We start from the raw sequence: 12,184 nt of genomic DNA, 5'->3' as shown, positions 1-12,184 counted from the left end.
ATCATTTTTATAAATGAAGTTCCGGATCTAGTCATGCCCAACGATCGATAGATGCTTTTCGGTGTTGATATCGTAAATACAAATTTGCGCAATCAAATTAGTGACCGACTTTGACTTTTATGAATTCTCGTCAGTTTCGACTGATTAATTTTATAAACTAAGATCTTATTTGAAGTTAACTCTTTTATTAAAGACAAAGAACACCATAACACCGTATTTATCTGATTAAATGTAATGTAATTATTACTTATACATTCTAAATTGTCACAGCTCAACCCTCAAAACATATTGTTTCAGCCAAACATCCTATGTATTAACAATTAACAATTAAAACATCTATAAGCTTTAGCCGAACTATTTAGCGTAGCTTCATTCGAACTATTTTCTCTTTGGTTTATCATAACTTAACTAATTCCCATTCACTACTCTCTATTAATTCATCCATTCATCCAATCACATTCACTTGTAGGTCTGCATGGGTGACTGATGGTTCGATTTGGGGTCAAACCGAACCAAAATCAACCTTTCAATCTTAGGAAATCATTCGGTTTAAGCTTCCGGCTATCCTATTCAGTTATGGTTCATTTTCAGTTTTACATTTGGTCGTGAAACATTTGGGTCTGAAAAATAAAATAGCGTTCTTTAACGAATTTAGGCTTGAAACTTTTGGGTCAAGTGTTTATTAACCATCTATTAATGAATTCAAGCCTAAACGTTTCAATTCCTAGGCTCCGTTTGGTTTTTGGTGCGGATCAGTTCGATTCAGTTGTGGAACGAGGTATAACCATATCCATAATATAATTTTCAGCTTCTCAAGAAATAAAAAACGAGCCGTCATTTGTTAGGTTGGGTCGGTTATTTGCGTTTCATTTCGGTTAATAAATTTCTCTCACACATACATCAAATTTTCATTCAAACATCTAAAATCAAATAAAGTATCATACAAGATTTTATCAACAGCCATTTTTTCGAACTTTTGTCTCTACGAACGAAAACGAAAGAACATAATACAAAACGAAAGTAATTCAATTGAAAGAGTCAAAACAGATAATGTTATAGTTATTTCATAAACTATAATGAATAGCAAAAACCATGAGACTATGGCTACTTCTCTAAATTACCTTTAATAGGTTTAGCATAAAGATAATTAATCAGAAAACTTGCCTGATATTAATGTTAATTCTTGAGGTTTTAATATATTCCAAGTAACAAATATCATCTTCATCTGATAACTGTTTTTCTAAACATCCGATCTCTGCGTGTTCTGTATCCGTGAATATCCTAGGCACGCCTTCAAAACAAAACAAAAAAAATTCAGGGCGATTTCATATATACCGCTACAAACTTGAAAAATATCATATATGTCATTACAAAGTAGTTGAAATATCAGATATACCCAATTCATTATAAATAATTTAAATGATGACCGTTATACCCTTATTTTTCTTAAACTTTAAAATTTCATGTGTCCAGCTTTAACTAAATTTTATTTTATTTATAGTTTGTACTCATCAACAATAGTTTTTTTCAAAATATAGTCAAAGTTGATCATAATCTAAATAAAAACAGGGTTTAAACAAATATAATGGAAAAGGGTAGAATGGTAATTACAGAGAAATTCATTAAAGTTGGGTATATCTGATATTTTTAGTTTTGGTTGGGTACATCTAAAAATTTTCAAGTTTTTAAAGGTACATATGAAATTAAACACGAAAAATGTTGAAAACAAAATAATCATAAAAAATAAATAAACTTTGTACCGACCATGATATCGCTCCCTTGCTTCCCCAGACATTAACACAATATCGCCACTACGGAGGAACATTGCTAACGGTTCGTCATTTCTGGATTTCCCTCCAAGAAGAAAAATAGCTTTGCATCCCAAACTAGAATTAAAAAAAATTAGCTTTCATAATGTCGGTAACCAACATATATTATATGACAAAATTATTGATTTTTTATTCAACATACACTACTGAAACCGACCTCATGCTTACGATAGGTTTACTCCAATCTGCCTCCATGTCATCAAGGTGACCACCGAGCATATCACCTGAGATATTAGAAGATTAATATAGTATTTATAACGTGTTTCAATACGTATTCTCAAAGTGATTATGTGATATTGAATAATAGTACCTGGCCCGAAGTAATTAACAATTGCAGCTTCTGGTTGAAACTCTTCTCCAACTGCCATTGCAGGTGCAGCCATTTTCTTAGCCAGTTGACAAAGTGCGTCCGGAATTTTGTTGTGCGGGAGAGAAACATTATAACTCCTCTACAAAAACAATATAAATGTCGGCAAACATAAGTTAATCAAGAACGAATAAGCAAATAGAAACTAGGGATGTGAAATTCTTACACGAGCCGAAAACACGACAAGAACCTAACAAGAAATTCACGGGTTTGGGTTTGGTATAAACGGGTTCGGGTTGGACCCACAGACAAACTGGCGGGATCGTGGGTTGACTCATTTATCCCCTATTATTTTTACTTTATTTTTTTTTAAATGTGTTTTGAATTTAACATTAAACTGGTTGGGTATTTTATGCCAAAACTAAATAGTAAAAAGAAAATTCACACTAGATTTTATAATAGGAATGTAAATTTTTTACATAAATTTGCAATTTTTATTGGTAAAAATGTAAATTTAAAGTATTGATATGTGAAACAAAAAATAAAACAAAATGCTTTCAGGTAAAACGAGTCGTGTTCGGGTCATCCAGAGAATATGCATGTCATGTACGGGTTTACGTCTCTGACACGATTTTCGGGTTCGGAACAGGTTGGACCCCAACCCACGAATATGATCCGTTTAACAGTTATGAACCAATGGTACACAAACGTTCACCTTTGACCAGTCGAACTGCAGACCGAGAGTGCTCCATCTTAACCTCCTTAGCAAGACAGATGCTGAAACCGGTTTACGATTGTCTCCATTAACCGACGAATCAAGTTCTTCGGAACTAGCCCATTTATAATTATAAAAGGTGGCATCATCAGCAACTGAATCTTCTTTAACTAACACTTGTTCATTTTTTGCAGCATTGAACAGATCATGTATGCCTCCATAAACAGCATTGTGATTTGTTCTGTTTGGAGGTTGTGGGAAACTCACTAAGCTCTCTTTAATCCACCTGCATTGCTCTTCAATACTCAATGCTGCAGGGATGAAATAAAAACCTGCAATCGAGATTTGAGACCTCATAATAAGCACAAATACACCACATAACAAACGCATCACCGGTCGGTTTGCTGCATACAACAATTTAATCTCGGCTTGAGCTTGACTCGTTTTTTATTTATTAAATAATTATCGTTTATTCATAATTTCTTATAAATATATCTATAAGTTACACTTTTATATTTAACATAAAAAAGTAAGCAATTATTTAAAAATCAGGTTAAAATTAAAGTTAGTAGATCACCGTTTCTAGCAAACGATTCTGAACGACCTTAAGCAAACGAAAACTAACGAACGTAAATGAACCATAGTTATTATAAGCCCTCACTTCTTGCGTCTAGGCCCATTTTTCACAGGTGAGGCTCCATAAATGCGCTTTTAGTTCCTAGACAAGCGCTTCGGCATTGTGTATGCCAAGAACATAAGAACATAAAAGCCGAGCAAAAGAAACGCAAGGGGTGCTATTGTAGCTTAGATCTAGGACAAGTCAAAGGCACTATATTGATACATTTTGTTATTCAAGTTTTGGAATTACATTTGAATCTTAACTAGGGAAGCAAACGAGTCGAGCCGCTCACGAACTACTCGAGTTCGGCTCGTGAAAAAGCTCAATCGAGCCCGAGCCTGAGTCCGAGCTTCACTTATCAAGCTCGAGCCGGTTCGCGAGCCTAAACGAACTTTTCATATATATATTTTTTTAATATATATATTTAATAAGTATTAATTAAAACTTTATAGTGTTATAAGAAAATAACAACATAATATTATATTATTTTATACATAAAATTATAATTAAAAAAAAAAACATAAAAGTAATTAGTATTACAAACATATAAAAATTAATTAATAAATAGTTCACCAGCCGAGCTGAGCTCGAAAATCTACTCAAGAGACGAGCTCGAGCTTTGAAAATAGAGCTCAAAATGACCCGAGCTCGAGCTCTCGATTGCACCCCTAAAATAAACATAACCGAGCTAACATAAACATAAACATAAACATAAACGGACGTTCACGAACATAAACGAAATAATAAAATCATCTCAACACACCAGGACAATCATCCAAGCCAAAAACCGGCTTATCGAACCGATTCTCCACCTTCGAAACTCCCGAACGAATATCACCGGTTCTCTCAAACGATTCCGAAACCGATCTGAAATCGATAACTTCCGATAAGTCTACCGGTCTCGGTAGCTTCTTCCTAACATTTAATTATAACATCGTTACACAATAATAATAATAATAATAAGTAATTGCTTACTTTTTTGAAGTGGAATCGTAATATAATTTGTACTTCTTTTCGGTTTTACGAAAGGCGGTTCGGTCTGGATCGTCGGGTATGGTATCGGATCCGTACATTTGAAGTGGTTTGAGTTTGAGTTAATAATAATTTGGGGATTTAGGAATTAGGGTTTATGTTTTGGAATTTGGGAATTTGGGATTGGTTTGTGTTCATGTTACCAGATGTATCACTGAAACTAGAAGGGTAAAATTGTCATTTCATAATAAAAATAAAGATAAAATCTTCAAAATGTACATTTTATCATTTTTTTTAAATGAAGAAATTCATTATATCGGAATACACTCGTCTTTGAAAAAGAGAAAATCATTACCTAAGGTCGATGTCCGTGACTATTCGCTCGAAGCCACGGACAGTATGGTGGGATAAAACCCGTTCACGTCAAGGATTGAACTAGTGATCAATGTCTACTCACAATTAATATCATTAGATATCGCATATAAACCATCGGATCTCACGGGTAAAACTGTACGATCTCATTGATTATGTCGTCGGATTTAAAGATAATGATGTCGGATCTCACATATATTGTTGTCGTATCTCAAAGGTAATATTGTCGAATCTCACAGATAAATCGTCAGATTTCACAAATTGTATCGTCGGATCTCACACGTATGGTCAAATCTCACAATATAACCCAATGGATCTCACAAATAATACCGTCTAATCTCACAGATTATACAGTCGAATCTCACATATAATACCGTCGAATCTCAGAAATAATAATGTTTGTTCTTTACACCGTCGGATCTCACAAATAGCACTAGAAGATCTCACAGATAATGATGTCGCCTCACAATAAATATTGTCGGACCTCACAAGATAGTAACATCATCGCACAACAAATATTATTGACGGTTTATGTGTCAAGTGACGTAACATAACTTGTTAGAAAAAAGGTCTGACAATACAAATACGACGGGTCTAACAGTTTTTTAGAAAAAAAAAATATACGTTTTGGTAACTTAAAAATAAACTTCCTGCAAAGTCTCTTATCCATTCTTTGGCGCGAAAATGTTCATAAAACAGTTAGAAAAAACTATGATCAAAATATCATAATTTTGCTAAAACAAAATCCATTATAAAATGGCGCGTAGGGCGTTAATCGAAGCTTTGATTCTCAATAAGACATTTCGAATGTCGCTTAATCGCACTTCTGTTCAAACACCGGTTCCATATTCAAGATGTAGGCATACAATCATCAACAACATTAAATATTTCTGTTAGGGAAGACGAGTAGATCATCCGAATAATCGCTCTAGTGATAATAATGTAGAGAATATGCAAACTATAACAGGTCATGACATGTAACCATTGGTTTACATTTTAATATGTTATCCAGATGTAGCTCGGTTTGTGTTATATATAAATTAAAGGGTTTAAAAAAATGATATGATTGCTCAAAAACTTGTGTTTGTTGTTCCTTAATTTTATGTAAACATTTTGTTTCAGACATAAATAATAAGTTTGGAAGTACGGTGATTGATGGTTCGACCGGTGAGTGGCTCACTCTTAATGAAAAGGTATTGATAGTTACAAGGATGTAAACGAATCGAACATTTGGTGAACTGTTTGTGAATAGTTCGGCGGGAAGTTTGTTCATGTCCGTTCGTATAATAAATGAATGAACAAGGAGTTTCTTTCGATAACATGTTTATATATGTTCGTTAATGTTTGTTTGTTCATTAAAGGTTTTTAATAATTTTCAATAACATTGTTAATCATATCATACAGATTTAAGCAAAATTATTAACTAAATTAGCATATGAATGCTAAAAAAAACACCAACACAAACTTGTAGCCGAACGTTGGCACTGACCATTATCCGTTAACATATGTCTGTGTTCATTGTTTGTTTATGTTTAAATGAACATGTACTTAATTAACAAACACGAACAAGTTCATATCGTTCAGTTAGTTGTTCACGGACCTTTTGTTTATCCGATAAAAGGCTTAACGAACAAACATGAACGAGGCTTGTTCGGTTCAGTTCCGGCCGTAAAATATTCACCATTCTTAATTCTTATTTTTATTATTACATAATAAGTTAATAACCTCTCTTTTATGTCAAACAATGCTCTACTTTAATGGGCCACTGGACCAGGCCTGAAGCCCGTCGAATCGGGCCTAACATAGCCCAATATTCACTTTCAACTTGGCAACTTAGTAAATATTGAATGTGGCTTGCATATTTCTTCATAACTGATTTTATAAACTTTAACAGATAAACACTTACCCAAGTGCTAGAAGGTTTACAGCAATTGGGTCCGGAGGCGATGATTTTGTTCGGTCTATGGTAGTTGCTGTCGAGTAGGTTATTCAGCATCCGGTCCCACAGGTACAAACATTCAGCTCGGGTATCTTTTACGTAACTCGACTGGTTATGAACGAATGAATGTATGCTTGACCGCAGGGTTATGTGCATAAGAGAGTGTCATCGGGTGGGAAATATGTCTCGGTGAATATTGGACCCGTTCGAGTCATTTCTAAGGAACAGGTTTATATTTTTATCTGCTCGATTCAAACACGTAAAGGTGTGCATAAAATAGAAACGAGTCAAGCGGGTTGAAAGTTGCAAAAAATGTAATTTTAAGGCATACATCTTACTAAATTGTATTGTCCGTAAACTAATATCATAATTGTACCTGACACAATACGAACCCAAATATCGTGTCACATGCATGAACCCAAACCCAAACATGACACGTGTATTCATAGGTTGACACAGATATGAACCAAAAGAAATTATATATTCTTATTGCATATTAATGCTTTCAAATTCTAAGCTTACATTTTATTTTATTATTATCTAAGCAATTACGTTTAAACTATGCGAACTTATTTTTAAACTTTTAAATTTTAGCATAAAAAAAATCTAAATAGTTTTAAGTTATTGTAAAAACACATTCTAATAAAAAGTAAGCAAATGGGTTAAACGGGTCAACCCGCTAGGTAGACCCATAGTTGACCTGAACCCGTTTAGACTAAACCCAAACACGTGACTTTCGTGTTAGATTTTTGTCGTACATAAATTACACCGCAAATTATATATTTCTTGTATTCATATTAAACACTCAATAAAAATTGAAGTTTTAAAAGGTTAGGTGGTAAATGTTTCGGGTCAACCCAAACCAACCGGTATAAAAAAAGATAAGTTGATCCGAACCCGTTTTTACATTCTTCTCAACTTGATATTTTATTTTATTATATATTGTTTTAAATTTTTACAGGTTCAAGCTGTTTATAATGCTATGAGGAGTGATGATTGGATGAAATTCTTTCTGTAACACTTTTATATTTGAAACCATGTATGTATATAAAACAGTTATCTTCTCATAATATCCTCATGTTTGTAAGTTGTAACATTTTTATGTTTTTGAGTTCTATACAAGTACATATGAAAAGTACAAAAGTGTAAACAATATAGAATGGTTGTCATGTTGGATTCCAATAAGGTAATAAGTGTCAACATTTGTTGACCAATGAAACTGTTGGGAAGGTTCTTAAGTTTTCATTATATTTTGAGAAAATTATAAGACCATGTGTAGTCGTAAAGCTCAACATCCAGGGGTTATGCGCCATGTGGCGCCCAGTCAGAGTTATGATTTTGTATAAAAACAAGTGTAGTCATAAAGTTGGCATACCTTGGAGGGGGGCGGTGTTTCCAGAGTTATACCCTTGTTTTTTTGTGGTGTTTCAGCGTTGTATATAAACGCTTAAAAAAAATTTCAACATAACGCAGGGGGGGGCGGTGTACCCCTGCGTTTTCACCCAAAACGCCTGGCACAACGTGCCAGTACACATGGTCTAAGTTATACATGTAAAATACATATAAAAGTCTATGGTCTATGGTGACTTGGTCTGCCATTTATTATGCTTGTGATGGAAAATGAACCTTTCAGTATTTTTTTAATTATAGTTCTTTTATAACGATGATTTTATATTTTGTATTAGGTCATTGTTTTCTCTAATTTGGAGAGTCTCGTTGTTCTACTCTAGCCAGACTATGTTGACTTAACCGGGTCCACACTGGTTTCAAAGTTTGGCTTGAATGTTCCCGGGAAACCATACCGTCGGGTGTCACTTGACAGTCGTTGTGTCACCACAAAAACACAAATCTATGGGATAACACACGATGAGATGAAAACCGGGTGAACTCGAGATCCAAACTCATAAAAATATATAATTAAATAATATGTACTAATTTTAAATTTCATTACATTTGTTTTGCACCCCACTTTGTCCCAACTTCCCATCCTCACCTCCCCATGTTTTGTTCTTTATTGAGGTTAATATTCTCCTTGATTCATTTTCTAACAACGTTTATAAATCATTGTGCAATAATAATAAAGTATAGAACATTAACAAAATGATATTAATATTGAATGGTGTGTCATGCAATTTTGATACTACTGTATTAAATTACCTCTTTCTAAGGAATAAACAAACTTTAATAATTATGTCATAAATATTAAATCCTAATAAGAGCTACGTGGTAGCACGTAGTCTATCACGAAGCCCCATAATTTAAAGTGTTAAATGGTAATAATTCTTTAAGTTAATGGCCATTTTCGTCCATATGGTTTGCTATTTTCGCCACTTCAGTCTAAAGTTTGAAATTTTATCAATTTAGTCCTCATAGATTTAAATCTTAGCCAATTACGTCCCATCCGTCTAACGGCATCCAGCTATGCCGTTAGTTTAAGGGCATTTTTGTTTTTCTCCTTTTTATTTTGAGTTAATGGTCATTTTCGTCCCTATGGTTTGATATTTTTGCCACTTCAGTCCAAAGTTTGAAAATTTGTCAATTTAATGTTCAATTTAATTCTTTTTTTATTTTATTTTTTGTTTATAACCCTAAAGAGCATAATTCAAGCCAAAACAATCGAGCGTAAACTTAAACAGGTTTGCATTTACTCTGTCGAAGACAGTAATCATGCCCCCTCCCCTCGTATTTAGTTTCCAGATGGTTCATAAACTCTCCCCCATGATGGAATTCAATGGTAAAGTGGTCAAAGTAATTCTCTGAAACCGAATTGTACAGAAAAAACTAAAAGTCATTTCTTTGATAAATGCATAATAACGAAAATCTGGGTCGAAATCAACTATTATACATTAATCAAAGAAACACTTTTTAGTTTTTTCTGTATAACTCGGTTTCAGGGAATTATCTTGACCACTTTACCATTGAATTCCACCATAGGGGAGAGTTTAGGAAATGTCTGGAAACTAAATACCAGGGGGGTACGATTACTGTTGTCAACAAAGTAAATGCATACATGTATAGGAGGTTACTCGATGGTTTTGAGCTTGGATTATGCTCTTCAGGGTTATAGACAAATAAAAAAAAATAATAATAAACTGAATTAAACCGAACATTAAATTGACAAATTTTCAAACTTTGGACTAAAGTGGCAAAAATATCAAACCACGGGGACTAAAATGACCATTAACTCAAATTAAAAGAGAGAAAGACAAAAATACCCTTAAACTAACGGCATAGCTGGATGTCGTTAGATGGATGAGACGTAATTGGCTAATATATAAAACTATGAGGACTAAATTGACAAAATTGTAAATTTTGGACTGAAGTGGCGAAAGTAGCAAACCACAGGGACGAAAATGGCTATAAACTCTAATTCTTTTGACAAAACAATAATACTCCCTCCGTCCCATTTTAAATGTCCATTTTTTTATTTTTGATTGTCCTAACTTAAATGTCATTTCTATATATATAAATTCAATTTTCAATTGTGCCCTTACTATTTATATATACTAGATGTTTCAATTTTCAATTTTTGGTTGTCCCAATTTAATTGCTATAATAACTTAAAGAATATTATTGTCATTTTACAGCTCATAAAATAAAATAATCAAACATTTCTTAATTTGTGTGTTTTGAGTCTCATGACGTTTAAAATGGGACGGAGGGGGTAATTAATAATAATAAGTATCTTCTTCGTGTCCCGTCACGGATTCGACACTTTACCATATTAGTTTTTCTCTATTGCTTTATTACGGTTTAATAATAATAATAATAATGGTACTTATAATTTAAAAATGTATAATGTGTCACGATCAATGTTTCGGGTTTTAGATTAGTCGATAATATACGTTTGTGTTTAAATGTTTGATGAAAGTTTATGCTAAAAGTGCTCATAGAAGGTACCTAACGGTCACTCCGAAAAATTGTTGTGTTAGATCGATGAACATTGGACAACGGTAGTTGACATATATTTGTGACTGTGGTATTAGGGCTCGGTTCACTCGAGAACGTGTTTAATATGTGAACTTAGGATAACTCATACTTTTATGTTAGGAGGGTTCTAATGCTTAAGAAAGTATATGAATCATAAATGCTTACACCTAGTTGGCACCTCACCAACTATGAGTTCGACCAATTGTTGAAATATGAATAAGGTATTCAAGACTAGATAAAACCAATAAACCTTCGATATACTTCACACAACTTTTGTGAAAACCGGTGCATTACATTAGAGCACATGAAGTGGGAGTGGCTAGGGAAAGCCTGGGACCGGGCTTGAACACCACCCCCGGACCCAGGTTTTTTTCCATGGAATTCGAGGGTACACCAAGGTTTCTCCCTATCTGTGAGGAAACACAAGAGGAAAAATGTGAAAGTTTTGGGAAAATTTGGACCAGTTTGTGTGCTCTTTGGATGGCATAATAATACCAAGAAATAAACCTTTGAGATATACAAATATTTAAATCTTTTATATACTCAGCCTGTTTAATACGTGGTTTTTTTACCTATTATATTAATAAATTAGATAAAAATAAGAAAAAATTACACAAAGAATCAAATATGATTTGAGCATATTGCAAGTTTGGTTTCTAGATCTGATAACAAACTTAATCTAAACATATGTTAAGAGAGTTGCACATTTATTCCTTACCATTTGTTTCAAACTTCCATCTGGTTTGTAATGGAAAAGCAGTGCCATGTAGAGATGAGATCGGTATCGTACCGGTACCGACTAATCCCGGTCCCAAAAATCTCAAATTATTGATACTGGTACCAGTGTCGAAATTTTCGGTTCAGTACCGGTACTGGGACAGTACGATATTGAATTAAAAAAAAATCGAGAAATACCGGTACCATACCGATACCGAAACTTAAAATTTCGGTACCGACGGTACCAATTTGATACCGATTTTGGTACCAGTCCCGAATTTGCTCATCCATGTGGTCACGTACAAATTTTAAAAACCTCTCACAAATATTTAGATTATAACTTATAAGTTTGCAACTTTTAACTTCTAGCAACCAAACTTACAATATCCTCAAACCAGAACACCATTTTTGCAATTCTCTCAAAAATCAACATCCAAAAAGACAAAAAGGGGTTAAATTATTCAAATGCAAGAACCAATATGTCGTTGACCAATTCCATTGACGTTGTCTATATCTAGTTATCCACACCACCATCATAAACCCCAATTTAAATTTTAGATCCACACCACCACCATCATAAACCCCAAATCCTAGATCTGCACTTTGTTTTCACCAACCAGAACAATAACATCACAAACAATCCACACCACCACCACCATCATAAAACCCCAAACCGAAACAATAACATCACATGGACCACATCACCACCATCACAAACCCTAAGTCTTAGATTTGTACTTCTACTCCCACCAACCGGAACAATAACATCACAAACAATAACATC

At 33.7% G+C, this 12,184-nt stretch overlaps 2 protein-coding genes across 2 annotated transcripts; one reads left to right on the top strand and one right to left on the bottom strand.

Moving 5' to 3' along the window:
- Positions 1 to 1,033: 1,033 nt before the first annotated feature.
- On the bottom strand, positions 1,034 to 4,626 carry LOC143569860 (DNA N(6)-methyladenine demethylase ALKBH1A-like). The gene is made up of 7 exons (XM_077055663.1): positions 4,446 to 4,626; positions 4,234 to 4,385; positions 2,852 to 3,183; positions 2,140 to 2,278; positions 1,987 to 2,053; positions 1,765 to 1,886; positions 1,034 to 1,291 (listed from the first exon to the last, which is right to left on the bottom strand). Exons 1-7 carry the CDS (start codon positions 4,541 to 4,543, stop codon positions 1,152 to 1,154), a joined length of 1,050 nt encoding a protein of 349 aa, XP_076911778.1. The 5' UTR covers positions 4,544 to 4,626; the 3' UTR covers positions 1,034 to 1,151.
- A 944-nt stretch (positions 4,627 to 5,570) lies between these two features.
- LOC143569875 (uncharacterized) lies at positions 5,571 to 7,771 on the top strand. The gene is made up of 5 exons (XM_077055677.1): positions 5,571 to 5,670; positions 5,937 to 6,007; positions 6,709 to 6,780; positions 6,898 to 6,981; positions 7,715 to 7,771. The coding sequence occupies exons 1-5, from the start codon at positions 5,571 to 5,573 to the stop codon at positions 7,769 to 7,771; spliced, it is 384 nt and encodes a 127-aa protein (XP_076911792.1).
- The last annotated feature ends 4,413 nt before the right edge of the window (positions 7,772 to 12,184 follow it).

This window comes from Bidens hawaiensis, unplaced genomic scaffold (genome assembly GCF_021521415.1).
Source record: "Bidens hawaiensis isolate Kalapana, Puna unplaced genomic scaffold, B.hawaiensis_p1.1 tig00024691_1, whole genome shotgun sequence".
NCBI classification, from domain to species: domain Eukaryota; kingdom Viridiplantae; phylum Streptophyta; class Magnoliopsida; order Asterales; family Asteraceae; genus Bidens; species Bidens hawaiensis.
This window is presented reverse-complemented; position numbering and strand designations above follow the sequence as displayed.